The 19,496-nt window shown below is 33.7% G+C and overlaps 1 protein-coding gene across 2 annotated transcripts in view; it reads left to right on the top strand.

Moving 5' to 3' along the window:
* The window catches only part of LOC129803881 (basic helix-loop-helix ARNT-like protein 1), a 121,172-nt gene that overhangs the window by 12,668 nt on the left and 89,008 nt on the right, over positions 1-19,496 (top strand). For both annotated transcript variants that reach the window (XM_055850749.1, XM_055850748.1), the window contains exon 2: positions 14,968-15,240. In XM_055850749.1, the coding sequence (XP_055706724.1) occupies positions 14,981-15,240 (260 nt within the window). In that variant the 5' untranslated portion in view covers positions 14,968-14,980. The remainder of the gene's footprint in view (positions 1-14,967; positions 15,241-19,496) is intronic.

The raw sequence follows: 19,496 nt of genomic DNA, 5'->3' as shown, positions 1-19,496 counted from the left end.
TATCAATCAATTTATTTAAATTTTGGATTTTTTTTTGAAAGGCTTTGAAATTTACAATCCGACTGAACCGAATTGGACTCAATCGGCAATGAATCGGTAGTACTCGTAAATCGTTTAACTTTCTGAACTATTCTGAAATTAATAAAATATCTTGAGAGATTTTCTATTGCAGAATAAGTTTCTTATTTTTCAATAATCAAAAATCGGCAACAAACCGGTATGTATCTAAAACCGTACGAAGATATAATTCACGGAAAGCTCTTTGTCGCGTGAGTTCGAGCACTCCGCAAATCTGGCATGCTTTGGCATCTCTTTTCCATTATAAGGAGATTCTATAACTTTTACTTAAACTTGAAACAGTGAAAGAATAATTTCTTGAGTCAGTCGTTTAAGTGTTAAAAAATCAAGCTCCGAGTGTGAGCCCACCGATTATATAGATTTTTCTGGATTTTAACCAATAAATTGATTACGATAATTCTTCATAATAATTTAAAAAGGTACCAGTAATTGGATTCAGTCTAAAAATGTCTTTACGCCATTTATTTTTATGATTCAAAGGAAAATATACTTTTTTTCTTATATTATCCGTTAAATTATCTATTGATCTAGGTAATTATTTGGATGATGATGTCAAAAGCGGAAATTGTATATTCTACCTGCTGTCAGCTAAGATATTTGTTGGTATTTCAGATCGAGATAGAATAGAGATGTTGAAACGAAAAGAGGACACTTGAGTGATTCTATCTAAATGTCTGGGGGCGGAGGGAAAATAGAAGAAAATATCAATAGGTTGAGGAGAGTTGGAGGGTTCAGAGTAGAACGTAAACAAACATCTTGGAAATCAAAATAACAACTCAAATGAATAGTGTATGAAAACAGAAGCGGGAAATGAAATGTAGAATATGTGTGAGAAATTGAGAATAGAAAACGGGAAGTGTAGAAGAACATTCTTGAGCAATATGACAAATATCTAAAAATATAGTATGAGAAAATGGTGATATATGAAAATTGCAGATACAAATATATAATAGATGAATAGCGGAGGTGTTGATGTTTTGGTATAAAAAAAAAGTAAAAATGTAGGTGAGATTCTTAACGTGAGCTAACTCGGAGTGCATGCAAATTCGATTTGATGCTGAAGTAGGGAGACGCCATTCAGTTATCTTGAATCAAATTCGTGAAATTATACAAGTTTTGTATTTGAACCAAAATGTCAAGGATTTGGATGAACTGACAGAAAAGTGTTATATGGGTGAAATGTAGACCAGAATGTTCTCTATAATTTTGCCGTAGAACTTGAACTCATCGATTACTCAGAAGCCAAGATAAGCGAGGTTTTTTGTTTCTTAACTCGTTTTTTCATCCAGAGTTCCCCAAGTAGTCATTTGTTGAACTTCAACTATATCAAAGAATTGTTGTATTTTGCGGGACTTTCCATTTAAACCCCTATTTTAAGTGTCTCGGTGGAGTAGAGGCAGTCAAATTGGCATCTGAGTGATTTCAAAGCGTTATTATTGGAAAAATCAATTTTTTCACACTTAAACGGCAAAATCGGAGTGATAGCGTAGTCTGAGTGGAAAATGATGTATGGACGAAATGTAGAGACAAATGTGCTCTACAATTATGTTGAAGTAATCATCAAAATCGGTTTAGCGACAGTCGAGATAATTGAGGTTATGTGATATTGAAATTGATTTTTCGACTGTGGCGCCCCTGGTGTTGGTCCCACGAAGTTCAAATATTTTAGAAAGTTGTAGCATTTGGTGAGATCTTTCGTTTAAGCCCTCATTCATCAAAATCGGTCACATAGAACCGGAGATATGCTTTTTTGAATTTCGTGAACTTTGACCCCTCATATCTCCGGTTCTATTGAAACCACAGCGCGCATTTGCACCATTTTGGAAACGTCCTAGACTGGACTACAACATACTAAAATTTCATTAACTTGCACAATGCCGTTTTTGAGAAAAGTGACTTTGAATTTCGATGAATTTTGACGCTATCACAGCGCCACCTATGGTGACTTTTTGAACTTCCGTCTGAAAGTGCTCATCGAGACGAAACCAAAAAAGTAAAATTTAGGTCGCTATGTTAATTAGAACCGGAGATAGAGGCCGGTCAATGTTCGAACTTTGACCCCTTATAGCTCGGGTCAGGGGTTATGGATCGACTTAAGGTTTTTTTTTGTTTGATAGGTATAATCAACGGCTACAACATACTAAAATTTTAGCCCGATGCACAATGGAATTTTTGAATTATTTAACTTTTAAGATTTAAAAATTTTCTTTTTAATAATAGCGCCCCTAGCGGTGGTTTTATGAACTTGCGATGTTAGAAGGGGAAGTGGCATTTCACGAGAGCTTTCCAAAAAGCCCTCACTTTTTAAATTCTGACAATTAGAACAGGAGTTATGGCCATTTTAAGAAATTTTTTTTGGACCCTTATAGCTCGGGTCAGGGGGGTCAGGGGACCTTAAGTTTGGTATTGATGGAAAGCTCTAAGGCCCAGCTATAACATACTAAAATTTGAGCCCGCTCGATACCATAGGGGCGGAGCTATTGAGAAAACAAAAAAAGGGGGGTCTTCAAAATGGCGGAAGGAGGGGTGGGGGGTGGGGGGTCAATGCACCAAGTTGCAATTTTCACCCGATATATAACCTTTGCCGAAAACCGCAAGTCGATATCTTTTTTAGTTTAGAAGCTATTAAGCTCCAAAGAGCGGCCGGCCGGCCGGCCGGCCGGCCGGCCGGGAACGTAAATTAGCCACATATATATTCGTGATCAGGAAGTGCTGAAACACGTTTTGGCCAAGTTTGAGGTCGATCGGACGACATGAAATTTTGTTAGGATTATAGTAGGTGAGATTGTTAAGAATCTCACCTAATAAAGAGAATTGAAGGAAATGAAGGTATACACAAGTTATCAAATGCACTATATATTTTTTTCTTATATAGAAATTTCTAGAATTTTACAAAGTGTTTGCCAGCAACAGCAGAAATACGAAGCGTGTGCAATATGATTTTCATCAGACAGTGGCGCGTTTCACGCAAATTAAGGAAATGATATTTAAATGAAAAAAGTGCAATGGAGACGTCTTGAAGTCTCTTGCGGGATAAATAAAAGCTGAACAAGACAGAAAATTCTTGAGAAACTCGCAATGTTTTTTTTCCCTGAAAAAAAAAAATGTATGTCTCCTCTAGACTTATTTTTCCTATACCTTTACATTTTGTTTTGTTCTCAAGAGAATGCAATTAGTGATAGCCATCAGTTGCTAAGGTTCTAATTAATATGTCTTTTTTTGGAATGTACTGTTCAGTGGCCTCATGATTATTATTGGTATATAGCCCTGGAGATATCTAGTATCTCAGTTTCAATTTGTAATTAGGATAAATGGGCTTGTCATGTTTCAGTCAAGATTATGTAAATGTTTTGGAATTTATTTTATCAAAATGTGACATTTTCAAATTTAGCTGAAGATGTTTTTACACTTTTTATCTAGTGCATTAAGTGTGTTTTGTCTTGATAAATTATGTATATAGGAGCACTTGGGTCATTTGCCTACAAGTGTAATTTTACATAATGTATGAGGGTGCTATATGAATAAATACCAAAATATTATTCTTCATCAAAAGCAGGTTTTTTAGAATAGCTCACTGTCATTTTTAATAATCATTATGGGTCCCTGAAGGTCTTTTTCGAATGACAATTTTAAGTCGTAGAGACTTAATACAAAGAAAAAAAAACCAGTGATAAGCCCATGGTATGGTAACTAGCTTATGGTAACTAAGATACTTTACAGGCGACCTCGAAATGTGTGCAACTCGGGGTGCTTGCAACTCGGGGTTCTTGAAACTCGGAATACGTGAAAATTCGATTGTGAGTTGAATTTTGGAGGTAAAGAATCGCGTCGAGTAAACTGTTCTTGGCGGTCGAAATGGATAAAATTGGCTCGGCACGATTCTTTACCCCCAAAATTCAACTCACAATCGAATTTTCACACATTCCGAGTTGCAAGCACCCCGAGTTGCACGCATTTCGAGGTCTTCTGTAAAGAATCTCAGTTACCATAAGCTTATCTGGGCTTATCATTGGTCATTTTCTATTTTAAATAGTCTTAGTAGGGAAGACCAAAAAAAGAAAAAAAAAGTTAATTGAAATCGGTTAACAGAGGTGTGCAAGAATCGTTGAAACCGAATAAACGTCAAAATAAGTTTGCTCTGGTAGCGTTTTGACCATTGACGTACACGTTTTATTTGATGTTTATTCGGTTTCAACGATTCTTGCACGCCTCTGGGTTAATAACCATTGACGATAGAGTCCGGTCCATATGGATATAGTAAGGGTCGGGGTACAGTGGGTTGGAGTAGAGACGGATGGGACCCATCGTGAGAAAGATCTCGATCTCAGATTGAATATATACAAAAATTTCATTGAAATCGCTTCATAAACACAAAAAATGCAGTCAGGGAACATCGAGGGAGGGGTGCAACCCACCATTGGAAAGGTCTCGACCTCAGCTACAACATACTAAAATTTAAAGAAAAAGCATCGTCTGGTTTTCGAAATATTCGAGATCGATTATTCGAAAATCGATTTTTCGATTAATCGGACCTTCGATTAAATCGGATGAAGTTAGCGTGCCATGAGGGCTATAGTACAGTAGAGTCTCTCTCAATCGGGAATATGGGGCAAAATTTCATGCGGTTTAGCGATAGAATTAGGCGTCAAAGCCTTTGTAAATTCCACAAAAAACGCTCAATTATAAAGAATCACGATAAAATAGGAAGAACTACGGCGAATTTGAGTAAATTAGCTTCATAATTAAACGTGAAAATCGTCAACAAAATTTGTCGCCCGATTGAAAAAGAGCCGATTGAGTGAGAGTCTAATGTACTCCACGAGAGCTTTCCAAAACAGAAAAATTGTTTGCATTCCGATAATTAGAAGCGGAGGTATGACCATTTAAAAATTGAATTTTGACCCCCTCTAGCTCGGGTCAGTTGAGTCGGACGGGGTTAAGTTTTGTATTGCTCGAAAGCCCTTAGGGACAGCTATAACATACTAAAATTTGAGCCTGATCGATGCCATAGGGACTGAGTTATTGAGAAAACAAAATTTGGGGTTGTTTCAAAATGGTGGAAGGGGGGGGGGGGTGTGGGGTGAATCTGACACCACCAACTTCTAGCCACTTATCGATATTTAACCTTTGCTGAAAACCGCTTGTCGATATCTCTTTCCGTTCTCTCTCCAGAAGCGTTTGTACTCTGGACTCTGGACGTGACGAACGGGACGGGCGGGACGTCCACGAAAGTCGATTTTTAGCGCACATAATATTCGTGATCTATGAGTGTCAAAACGTGTGAATCCAAAATTTAGGCCCGATCTGAAGAGGTCGGATTTACAAACAAGTTTATAAAATTTTGTACTTTTTCAGAAACATTATTCGTGACATGACCACTTGATGAGTATTTTTTGTTCTTTTACAAACATTTGTTTGTAAATTTTCGTAAACGTACAAAATATGTTCGTAAACATGTTTGAATTAGACTTATTTCAATGAATAGGGAAGGAGTTATACTCTGAGTAAATGATTAGTCAATAATCTTTCTAAGGAAAACAATACTGTCCAAACCCTTGACTAATTCTGCCCCGGCCTAGCCTATTTATTATTTTGAATTGCTCTATAACAACATTCATAATAGAGATCAATGCGTTTTTCTTATTTCTGATTTTCTTTATGAAGTTGTTGCACTTTATTTACTTGTATTTATTTTTATTCAGTTAATTTTTATTTGTAGTTTAAATTAAAATATAAAACTATATTTTAGTAACGTCATTTGGCAACAGGTTCTAATTTGTATAATCTTATTACTACTTGTGTGTTGTGAAGGAGCACTAGAGCTCACGAAGGGGTATCGGTATAAGGATATAAGAAAATCATGGTTGGAACCACGCGCTACCACCCATGAAGTGGCATCGTCAAGGGCGAATAAACATCCCCTAATCAGGCTCCCTCATTATCTCAGTTTCATGCTATTGAATAGTTAGACTTGTACCCCCGGTGAAGTTGTCGTTATTTTTTTATTACATCTTCATATACATATAAACAAAAAATATGTTTATATATTTTTATCTAATTTCGATTGAATTCACTGTTGATATTTCATATGTGTAACGGTGTGATGGGATAAAAATAGACATTGACATTTTGGGTGTACAAAACTTATCTTATTTTCTTTGCAAAATATGAACTTTTGAGATAATTTGGTGAGATGCAGGGTGAATGTGAGAAGGAGATGAAAAAGATAGAGAAAGAGAGAAAATAAATCAAGTAGATTATGATGATGATTTTGAGAATGAATAAATGCGTTGGATGAAAATAGAGGAAATTCATTTGATAAAATTTGGCATAAGTACAGTCTTTCTAAATCTGCCAAAGTACTTGAAAAAGAAAGATTTTATAATTTTTTCGTAGGTTGTAATTGGTTTGTTTTGACATAGATTTAATTGATTCGTGGAAAATTTCAAGACAATTTTTTTACTGCTTCTCACGGAGTTACTAAGTTTTTAATCTTAGCTATTTATCTATGTATTCTCTTTCACGATTTGTTTACGATTTTTTTGGCGGTATGCCGGTTTTTTTTACAAGAAGTAATCATTGATTTCAACGTTTAATGATTACGTCTCGTTGATTCACGATGAGTTGCATTATATAGTCTGGTTTGGTTTTATTTACATTTTTTTTATAAATGATTTTATTAAGTTTTTTGCCTACAAATTTATTAAATTACAATATTTTGTAGTATATTTAATTGAAAATCTCACCAAGGTAATCACCCATTACAAAACCTGATACAATTGATCTTTAGTGATATTACCTTCAGATATTATGTAATAAGAAAGATAAAAATCGTTTTTATTTGGCACAATTTTTTGCTAAAAATGTTTTATGATAAGCCTAGATAAATTTATGGCAGCTAAGATTCTCTAGGTGTAACTACGGAATTCTTGCAACTCGGATTACGTGCAAAATAGATTGAGAGTTGAATTTCGAGGTTAAAGAATCATGTCGACCTAATATTTAAACATTTCAAATTACAACCGTACTGTAAACGTGAAAAACTATGAAAATCTTGGAAATGAAACACTACCTGGATACGTGTATAATTCTTTTCATCTCTGTAATGACTGATTTTATGTTTCACTGTGTCACTGCAAGGGTGCGTCGCAATCGATAAGCCACCAACAAAGCACTAAACTTTCGTTTAAACGAGGACTTAGTAAAGTTTTCAAATTTTTCGGCTTAGCCACAACTCGATCTTTTCAGACTATGACTTAAGCGCTAAGTCTCAGTAATAAGTCTCTAATCTGAAGCCTGTATAAAGCGGTGGCAGCCGAAATACAGAAAGTCAAAATTCCGAACGCCAAAATCCCGAAAGCCAAAATCCCGAATGTTCAAAATCCTAAAAAGGAAGAAATTATATGGGGGAAAATGTTTAGAATAATTTTCCAAGACACAGAAGATTTCCCTTTGCCTCCAGCAAGCGCGGGTGCAGTCGTGGGAGTAGTTATGACGCTTTTAAGAATTCTTGATTTTGGCTTTCGAGATTTTAGCCCATTCAGGATTTTGGTTTTCGGGATTTTGGCTTTCGGGATTTTGGCTTTCGGGATTTTGACCGGGACCCGTATAAGGCAGTATGCTAGGTGTTCTCGAGTAATTTGGCTCGTGGCGTCACACATTTTGACAAACTTGTGACACAACGGTTCTACCGATGAACGGAGGAGAAAAAACATCTGTAATTATCATGTGCAATTTTTACGAGATACGAAAAACCGCTTTATAAATGGTTTTTCAAAAACGTTATGGAAGTAAAAGTTTTATAATAAAGGAATTATAAGGTTTAAAAGAACAAATTATAATGAAATCTTTTCCAAACCGAAAATCCTTATGTACTATAGCCGGTTGGCTGTCCAGGCCCCAAAATGGCGTCGTCTACTAATCAGCTGAGATTATTTACAATTAGTTGATATTCTTTACAATCTCAGTTATTATGGTCCGAGGTTAAACCTGACCTCGTCAGATCGAACCCAAATTTTAGATCTACACGTTCTGATACTCATAGATCACGAATATGATATTCACTAAATTCTGGAATACAAAATACAAACGCATCTGGAGAGAGATATCGACAAGCGGTTTTCGGCAAAAGTTAAATACCGATAAGCAGCTAGTAGTTGGTGATATCAGATCTACCCGTCTATCCCCCTTTGGACGATTTTGAAACACCCATTTTATTTTATAAATAACTCAGCCCGTATGGTATGGTATTAATTTTAGAATGTTGTAGCTGGACCTAAGAACTTTCGATTAAATAAGTTAGGACCCATGACCCTCCCTGCCCTGAGCCGAGCTATAAGGGGTCAAAAATTAAATTTTCAATTCGACATATCACCTGTTATAATTGTAAAAATTTGAAAAACTTTAGTGATTTGGAAAGCTTACGTTAAATTCTGCAACCGTTCTGACGCTCTAACTTCATCCAATTTAATTGAAGATCCTATTAATCGAAAAATCGATTTTTGAAAATTCGATCTCAAATATTTCGAAAACTAGATGATCATTTTTCTTTAAATTTTAGTATGTTGTAGCTGAGGTCGAGACCTTTCAGACGGTGGGTCGCATAGTGCGCTCGATTTTCTCGTCCTGAGCTATAAATCAAAGAAGTTTTGATTTGACTGTAGTTTCGGTGTTTATGAAGCGATTTCTATGAAATATCGACGCGATTCTTTATCCTTAAAATTCAACTCAAAATTGAGTTTTCACGCATTCGGAGTTGCAAGCATCACGAGTTTCAAGCACTACGAGTGTACGACGCAAGTTTCAAGCACTACGAGTGTTTATCACAGATTTTCGGAATTAGTAACGTTTTTTAAAACATATATCCTGTAAATATCAGACCAATCAGAGGTGATTGACCGCATTGGAAGATTACAATAGGAGTGACTATGAAAAAGTCACACACTAAAACTATAACAACAATGAAGTGTACTAATGTGAAAAAAACTTCGCGAAATGCTTAAACACTTTAATTTTAAAGAATTATATTAAAAATTTATATTACGAATTTAAAATCGAATTTGATTAATCAGATGCATAAATTATGATAAATTACATAATATATTGAATATCCTGATTTATTTATTACGAATTCGATGGCTTAAAAAATTTTGCAAAGGTGTATTTTGTATTTTAATTCAATCAATTGAAATAATTTAATTTCTGGGAATTTATGTGGTGAAATTTATGTATATTGAGAAACGTATCAATTAATTTGAATTTAATTTAATTGAAAATGTATTTTTTAAAGAATAATCATTTAATATTAAACAAAATTAAAAATCAATGCTTTAAAATTTCGCAGAAGCATTAAGCGTTTGAAAATAAATCTAAAAAAAATATGTTTAATTTTTTTGAAGGATTAAATAAAAATTCAAAATTGTCACCTTCATCAGCAAGTATCGTATAATCTTTGTATTTTTTTTATTATTGTAAGAGACTCACTGATGAAAGCGACGAAATGTTTATTCTCTGAGATTTAACATTATATCTCTGTAGAATTTTCTTTGAGAAGATCTATCGTGAAATGAGAGTCTGAATGAGTATGAGTGCGCGATTTGGTGTGAAGGAAGAAAATACGATGTGAAACAATATTTTGAAGCTAAATATGAATAAAAGCTCCATAAAATAGCCTTGAGAAGAGACTATTATGTAGATTTTTTTCCCTCACTCTATTTTATTTCATTACACGGAGGATAAAGTTTATGCTTTAAAGAGACAATGATGAGATTGGGCTTTAGATGGATGCAAAGAGATTGTTTAAGATTTTATTTTTGCAAAGCAACAGAAAATATATGATTTTTTTTTCGTGCAGTGCATATAATTCTCTAGAGTACCTCTATGTGAGTATATATACTAAGTGCTAAAATGTTATTTGTATTGATGATTGCTTAACTGCAATCACACGATGACTGATGATTTTTTGTAGACATCTCAAGATTTTAATTAGTAACTATTACTCGTGTAGAGTAAATTATTTACAGCACTATCAGTGTTTCTTCTCTATAAACAAATAAGGTCACGTTTAGTGGAAAAATAAATAAAATGGTGCAACTACGATTACCATCGAGTTGTTCTCAATGTGATGAAATTTATCATTGTATTTTGTATTAGTTTGTAAAATTCATTCTTGATAATAAATTGTCACAGGGTGTCGAAAGTCTTTCTTCTCAACATTGTTTGTGTTATACTTTACAATTTTATAATATTTATAGTGTTGAAAAGAGATAACAGAAAAGCACCAATTAAGAGAGACTCGAATGGGGTAAAGGAAGGGAGAATGATAAGAAATGCACTTTTATTTAATGTTGGAAAATTTATTAGAACATTTGCAGAATGTGTAACATGACACTCTTTCTCTATGATTAAATTATATATTTTTTTCTTAAATTTTAATTGTAATCTACGTCGTGCTTTAAAGAAAATTGCGCTTTAGAGTTTACTTGTATTGATTTAAAAGTAAGTTTTGAAACTGGGTATTGTCAACAAATCTTTCATTTTAATTAGGAGAAACTGGGGCAGTAGTAAACACGGGGTAGTTAGAAACATGTCGATGCTTTTTTTTTAAGATTTCAAAGGACGAGACTTAAATGAACTTATAGATATTACAGGGATCCTTAGTGTCCCTCAACAAATAGTCAACATAAATCCAAGTAGTGTAGACATAAAAATCAATGTATACAACTACCCAGTGTTTACTACTGCCCCAGTATCCCCTAAACTTTTATGTATTTGTTAGAGAAATGCAACAGCAAAGATGCATCGTAAAATAAAATCGGGAAAAACGCTGGAAAAAGTATTGCATGGAAGTGAATGCAACAGGAGATTGTACATGAAAAAGCTCTTTGCGAGAGTTATATGCCAGAATTTATTCGTTAGATTTACAGAAATTTTTCGAGGAAGAGAAGGGTTTCTGAATTTGTGAAATTGATATTCCGGCAAAAGTTGAATTTCATTTATAAAGTCAAGGAAATTAGATCGAAATTCACTAAAGTATCCGAAATAGCAAAGCGCCCTAGCTTCTCAGAATGCTCAATTTTGTGCTTGAGACGTTATATTTCGAAAGGTCCTAAGTCTGACCTAAGTTCGTATTATTTTCCCTAGATTAATAAAGTTGTTTAACAAATTTATCCATAAAAAAAAGCTAGAATGCTCACGAATTTAAGCAATCTGGTCCGTTTAAAATGCGAACGGTAAGAGATATGGGACTTGTAATTTTTGATGATCCCTCCCTAAAATAACGCTACATCGAGACATATCTCTTTCTTTTTCCTTACTCTTTCCTCATTCTTTCCCTATCCTCTCAATTATGTCGTAAATTATGTTTTTCCATTTTTTTTTAATCAAAATTGGATTGGGGGATTTTATTCATTTTCGGAAATGCTTTGGAGATAGCTAAGTTGAACACTTCGTCCATGGACTGGACAGGACACCTTTGACCGGAAAATCGTTATCTTGAATTATACAATGTCAAAGATCAAAAACATTATATTTACCCCATTTCTGATCATTTTATTTATTTATTTAAAGCGGTCTGATTGAAACCGCTTTAAAACATAGTCTACTTCAAAAGTTTTCCCAAAATCGCGTATAATACGATTGGATGTTTAATAATATACATATTACTATATTATACATATTATACCTTTCATTTTCCGAAGTTTACCTAGAAGGCATTCTTTTATGTGTTGAAATACCCCAGAGGTATTAACGGTTATTGTGGATCCCGTTTCAGTTCAGGCTTGTTTGAAATTGCAAGTCCTTTTAAATTATTCCGGCGCTCACTGTCTCAAATAATTAGCGTCTTCTCTAGACTCGATCTGGACGACTTTGAAAATTAGGGACCAGGTTAATAATGCAAAATTTGCCTTATGGCCTCTGAAAGCCTAAGGTCTGCTGTCTCATTTTCTGTTCCTTACTTTTCTTTGGAATTTCGCATTAATGATCGAAATGATTTTATTTTAATTTTTCGTATATGATTGATAGGTTTTCAGATAGGCCTTATGTTTGTTTACGTCCTTGAAGCCTTATTTTTCCGATTTTTAAAGTCTAAACTTCAAAAGATATAGAGAGTGTATTTCTTTGTAGAGGAAATTATGGTAATTTTTGAAATTGACATGCCAAATTCCCATAATTATTCACTGAAAGTTTTTTAAAATGTTTTAAAAATTTCAATTTTGTGTGTCTGTGTTATTAAGGGGTTATATGGAGGATCACGAAGAGCAGAAAAAACAGAATATTTAAATTTTTAGATTTTCTTTTAAATATCATTTTAAAATTTCAAAAATCAGAAAAAAACTGATCAGTCGGTATTAGTCGGCAAGATTACTCAGAGTTAAACTAGTATTTCAACGAAGAATTTTTGTAGAAAAATAATGATATTTGGATTTTATAGAAAATTTTATAGAAAACTTAAGGTTTTCGTGACATTTTATGGCAAGCTTAGTTTTGTAAAATAAGTTGTGATCATGTACACAAAAGTTCTTTATCCAAGTACGAGTTTAAGTAATAGGATTATTACTAATAGGAATTTTTAAATTTTTTGACTTCGTATGAATGTGCCCTCGGCAACCTTGTTTATCGAAAAGTAAGTTTCTTCATAAAGGGATTCCGAAATTCAGGTCCAAACGGCTGAAGTTTTGAAATTTTCAAATGGAAGTTTCTCAAAAAATAGTTTGAACTTTGTACTTTTATATGCTTAATAGCTTGAATTAAATAATTTTTTATGTTTCTGAATTACATTTAAAGCAATACACTGTGTTTTTTAGTCTTCGTGGTCCACGTAACCTCTTAAGAGAACAATTAAAATCTGTTGAGAATCATTTCCACGAGTTTAATGCAGAATTTTGCACCACGACATTGTACACAGAGAAAATTTTTCAAGTATCCAGATTCAATACCCATGGTATTGATTTTAATCCCACCATTTCAATACCAAAATTATCCCAAATTTTCTTGAAAATAGGTGCATATTGGGATTGATTTTAATTTCTAGAACAAAGTTAAGAAATATTGGGATTACTTTTAGGACATATTGATATTAAATTTATGAAATTAATTTTTTGAGGAGGAAATGGTATTGTTTCTATTTCAATTTGACATTGAATTTTAGAATTCGTGGGATTAATTTAATCCCATTGCAGCATTGATTTTTGAAAGTCATTATTTATTAGGAAACAGTATTAATTCTATCCCATTAATTCTATCCTATTTTAGTATTGATTCTATCCCACTCTGGGATTGATTCTATCTCACCCTGGGATTGATTCTATCCCATTTTGGGATTGATTCTATCCCACTCTGGGATTGATTCTATCCCATTCTGGGATTAATTCTATCCCATTCTGGGATTGATTCTATCCCATTTTGGGATTGATTCTATCCCACTTTGGGATTGATTCTATCCCATTTTGGGATTGATTCTATCCCACTCTGGGATTGTTTCTATCCCATTCTCAAAAAAAAAATCACTTATTAGGTTCATAATCCCACCTCAAATGGTTCCTGGAAATCCTTAGATTTTTCTCAAGAAGAAAATGGAAATTCAGTGGCGATTTTTATACAAGTTGGCTCCGGGGCCTTCCTGTATAATAATTGATTCGACAATTCGGAAGCCCATTTTCACTGCAAAAATTTCACAGGATACAAAAAAATGCACACCAATTTTTAGACGGAACTCTAATCTATCTTCTTAAATCGTTTGTAAGACTGGTTATTAGTTTTAAAATCACTCTTATGTAATTTTTATAAGCCATGTTTTTATGACATTAGGGCGCTAACGAAAACCATTTTTTCACTTTGAGTCCATGAAAATGTCACTCTTCAACCTTAAAATTCAGGCAACAGGGTTGGAAAAAAATAGTTATTATCAAGCTTGGATCGTATCAAGCATGGGCACTTTCCCTTATACTACTCTTTTATCTTGCACAAAAAGGAGTCTTTCAAGGACTATCGAAAATAGGCTATAAATTTTAGAGATTAGTTCTGCCTTTCAGTTAAATTGCTAGTTGGTGAGCCATGTCTTCTAGGAAAACTTCCTTGAGTTCTAGTCTTCCGAATGTGACGGCTGAAGGACCAGTTCAATTCAAAAACAATTTCGTGCAATTGTGTTTCGGTTTTGGTCCATCGCACGAAGAGCTTCTCCATACTCAAAATATCATATAAAATGTTGAAGAAATGATCATATGGCATCTTTGTGATCCTATTTCTCTTAATTTTGTTTTTGACGCGCTCAACACTATTAATCCGAACATTCCACGAAGTTTTATTCACTTGTCATTAGTTTTTTTGAATAAAATTATTTCCGTTAAAAAAATCTTTATGTACCATAAAAGTTTGTCCAAATGAAAAATAGGTATTAGTCAGCAAGTTGACCAGTCTGTAAATGTTACTCACGTGAAATTGTCCAGTTAATATTCGTATCAATGCCAGTGCAGTGTTGAAATAGATAAAAAAGATTATGATTACAATAATAATCATAATCTAATCATAAGTCATTAGGGTCTCAATTGCATTAAAATAAAAAATAATGTTGGTCATTTAATGAGGCGATTTTGGTGCTTAATTAAACATGTAAATGTGTAAAATTCCGTAGAACATCTGTGTTGAGATGAAAATTTTTGCTCGTCCTCCATAATAAAATCTCGTTATGTTATTATATTCTTGCTTAAGGTTTTTCTTTTTATTATTCTAACCTTGACCTTATCGTGCCAGGAAAAGAGAACCAAATCATAATTAACTTTTTTTTCTGCCACTTTAGAAAATCCCGTAACCTGTATGAATGGTATTAGAGACTTTTTTAATTAATTTCAAATGTTTTCTTTCTTCTTTCTATGTGAATACCTGTGACAGAAAATTGGCCAAGATGTACAGCAAAAGGGAAAAAATATGGGAGTCTACAGGTGTGACGAAAAATAATAAAAAGAAAAGTGTGTCGAAGTTAGAGGAGGATAATAATGGGAATGGGGATATTGTTAAATTGAAAGGTGAGAGTAATTTGAAAAGTGATTTTGAGAGTTCTGAATCACAGTCTAGTGAGTCTTCTGAGCAATACAACTATCGAACTGTCATTCAGACGGATATTGAGTTCAATAAGAAGAATGAAGGAGACATTGGAAAAATTAGGTGAGTGTTTTCTTTTTATTGATCTTTTTATTTGGTATTGGAAACATTTTCATATTAACGGCTATCGATTGACATTTGTGACAGTTGTTAAAGTTGAAAGTCAATGACAGCTGTCAAAATAATAATAATAATATGGCTTCATTGTACATTTTTCTGTATAATTCTCCCGATTACCGAAAACACCAAAGAACTATGAATTCATTAAGCCGTAAACCATGACTTTAATTAGTCTTTTAATTAGTATCTTTTTAGATATTTTTATTGCAAAAAAAAGGTGTAAAGAACATTTTAGAAAAAGAAAAACTATACCAGTTTATCTCTTTGTGTTTCCTGTCTGGAAGTCTCTTTCTCAGAACTAATGCAATATTATCAGTCATTAGTGTGAGAAAGAAATACAATCTCTATTATCACATTTTGTGCACATTTTATCAGGGGAGGAGTAGGGAGGCTAAAACGAGTGCATTGGGGCGGAAAAAATATTACAGAAAGAATAGAAAATTAAATAGAATTTGCTCTATTTTATACAAGAGACGAAGTATCAGAGTGTTTGCACTTGAGATCTATTATATTGCTCAAGTGTTGAAGGCGACAATGCATTTTATTTTTCGCTACTAATGTGTGTATTATAAGAATCCTCTCTGGCAACAAAAATATGCTATGCGATAAGAGGCTCTATCTTGCAAGATTATCACTTGATTCACTGCGTAGTTTTCTTATGTGAATTATACCACAACTTTATTGAGTGCTATGTGATTTTCTTTCTCACATTCAAGTGTATTACTGTTTTTTTCGTGGCTCTTCCGCAAGGTCTTTAACTTTTTTTTTCTTTCATCTTATTAACGGAGGAAAAGTGTCAGAAAAAATGTAAATAATGGTTGGAGTACAGGTAGCTACAGAAAAAAAACATGGAATTTTGTATTATTTTGCCATTACAGTGATTGATAGAGATTAATTTGAATAAATCAATTGGAAAACAATAATAATGGACAACACCTTACTGTAATGTGTACATAAAAAATATAAGTAAATAATGTTTGGCTTTTTAAGTACACTCCTCCCATTATTCCTTTTGGCAACAGTTTTTTACCTTGAACTCCGCAGAGAGAGTAGTATTAATTTCTCGATTTCTTCACTTCCCCAAATTTCCACCTTACATCTCCAGGAACTATTTTTCTCAACATATTTCCACTTCTCAGACGATTTCTGAAATATAACGTCACGCTGTTTGTCCGTCTGTCGCTAGCTCTAGAGGTCAATCGGTTAGAGAAAGAGACTTGAGACTTTCGATACCCTCCATAATTCCACCATGAGGCCATTAACATTCAAATAATTTTCTCGCATCCCTTCCCAACCCCTCCAAAACGAAAATACCGTTGAATTAGTCCTAATAACAGTTTTTCAAGGTCAAATGTTAAAATGACAGAGGGGATATTTCTCAACCGAATGGGGCCATGTGTTGCTCGTTAGAAAGGTTTTGGAATTTCTGACTAGTCTGAACTGATTCTAATCGGTTATGAGCTGGTGTGAATCCATATTTTTTTTCGAATTCAGCTGTTTTTGACGAAATTTAGGAAAACTACTACCATAGGCACATAGAGGGTTCATCAGAATTAATATTTATGTAAAAATATTTTTACTCGGGGACACTGTTTTTGTGGGTGGTGACAAATTCATAAATTCTGCCTGTGTCCATCCTATATTGTAAGAAGTGTCCATGAATGATAATTTAATTGTGGCAACTCTATCATTAGATATGATTCTTTTATAATCACACCTATTGTAATCCTTCAATTTTATCGACAATTGACATAGCTTTCAACCCTGTTACCTGAATTTTGAGGTTGCAGAGTGACATTTTCATGGACTCAAAGTGAAAAAATGGTTTTCGCTAGTGCCCTAATGTCATAAAAACATGGCTTAGAAAAATTACATAAGAGTGATTTTAATACAAATAGCCAGTCTTACAAACGATTTAAGTAGATAGATTAGAGCTCCGTCGAAATAGTGATGTGCAATTTTTTTGTATCCGGTGAAATTTTTGCAGTGAAAATGGGCCTCCGAATTGTCGAATCAATTTATTATACAGGACGGCCCCGGAGCCAACTTGTATAACAATCGCCACTGAATTTCCATTTTCTTCTTGAGGAAAATCTAAGGATTTCCAGGAACTATTTGAGGTGGGATTATGAACCTAATAAGTGAGATATTTTTTTGTCATAGTGGAAGAATCGCTTCGGTTTGTGTGTTAATCAGAAAAAAATCACAAACCTTGGACAACATTTTACAGTATCAAGCATGGGCACTTTCCCCTACATAAATTGGTGCAAATCCATTATGAAACGGTACACGGTATAGGATGCAAAAGTTCTTCAAACTTCACAAGTTCGATCATTGGAAAAGCGTGAGGGACGCATGTAGCTATATGTATTTGAAATGTTTCATAAGTAAAAATCACAGCTTTTCAAGAAATTCGTACCAATTCCTTATCATCAGATAATATGGTATTACCTTTAAAATTACCATTGTGTCATCCTTAGGAGTCCCTTTTATTAACGAATTGACAAAAATTGTATCATTCATCTCAATCACTATTATTGTTAAGTCAAAGTTCCTGAAGTCCTTGATTAGGATGATTTTATTACTAGGAGTTTGAATTAAGAAGGCTCTTTTATCATGTTGAAAAAAAAATATAGAGAATTTTCTGTTTATTTTAAGGCTTTTTGACCCAAGTAACCCCTTAAGAAGGTGTTCTAGAAGGGGTGGCATATTTTTCATTTAAGTGATCCGAATAGTTTATCCTTAGACAAAAGAGATGGTAAAGCGTCCCAAGCTTTACGAAATGCTCGAACTTACGAGAAAGTCCTCTTCGTTAGCATATTTTTCTACACACATAGGGTTACTACCGATTTAATCTTGTTTATAGACAGTGCGAAGGACATTAAATTTATGGGGGGCTCATCGAAGACTGTATCGTACCTTTCCGTTTGGCCTCTAGTTTGGGAACAAATTTAACTCTTTCGCGTCTTTAGGGTCATATATGACCCGGGGAAAAAAGTTTCTTTTTGGCTATTTACATTAATTGAAATCTAACTGGAGTCTTGAGAAAATGAGCCAAGAATCTTACATCCTTCTATTATGATGTCGTGCACGAACAGATAGATTTCAATTAATGTAAATACCCAAAAAAAACTTTTTTCCCCGAGTCATGACATTACCCTAAAGACGCGAAAGAGTTAAGCCCAAGTAAAAAAAATTCGAAAAAATATTCAAAAATCGGTACTTAACCGGTTCATTACCGGTGAAGACCGATGCAGCTGGGTTCAGAATTTCAATACCTTTCCAAAAAACCCAAATTTAAACAAATTAGTTGAAAAATGGGCCCTCCAATATGGTTTCCGGTCATAGGTACGTTTGGACGAAGTGGTCGCCTGGAATACCTCTAAAACATATCCGAAAATCATTGAAAAAGCTTGGGCTAATTTTGAGAAAAACCAGAAAAACATGGTTTTGGAGGGGTTGGAGGGGGGTTGGGAGGAAAAGAAGAAAAACATCTGGAGATATTGTTTTTTTTTAATGGGGGTCATCAAAGATCGGAAGTTGATATCTTTTACCGTGTAAGCTGGAGAACGTCGATTAGTTGGAAAAAAGACGATTTATAACTGCTCTCTTTGACTTCGAGCAGTGAAAATTGGGAGAATATTTGTCTGGGAATCATTCATAACATTTTCTTAATAGGAATTGAAATTTAAAAATTGCAATATCTCTGGAACATTTATAAATTTTAACAATCCCTGAAAGATGTGTGACCAAAAAACAAGTGCTAACTTTGACTATCTCACTGTGCAATAAACATAGCGTGCTGTATTTAATAATAAACTGTGTTTAATAATGTATTGTATCAAAATTTTATAGGTAAAATTTTTAAGCTATAAAGATAATTGAATTTAATTTGAAATTTTCTGAACAATTATTTTGATTGATAACAAGAACTTTAAGATACTCTTCACGTAAGAAGATCTTTTCAATTTGATTCAAGTTTATGTTGAGAAAATCTGTGACACATTTCATTCACTCTCCCACTTTCATCATCCTATAAAATACATATATTTCAATTGTTCCAAGCTCAATGGAATGTCTCTAGAAGCTATGAGGATTTTCTTGGAAATATTTTGGTCTTTTTCAAATACAATAAGAAAGAATAAGATGGAAGAGTCAAACATTGCGTAGGTTTGAAAAACATTGCGCAAAATCTGCGT

Source organism: Phlebotomus papatasi, chromosome 2, assembly GCF_024763615.1.
Source record: "Phlebotomus papatasi isolate M1 chromosome 2, Ppap_2.1, whole genome shotgun sequence".
NCBI classification, from domain to species: domain Eukaryota; kingdom Metazoa; phylum Arthropoda; class Insecta; order Diptera; family Psychodidae; genus Phlebotomus; species Phlebotomus papatasi.
This window is presented reverse-complemented; position numbering and strand designations above follow the sequence as displayed.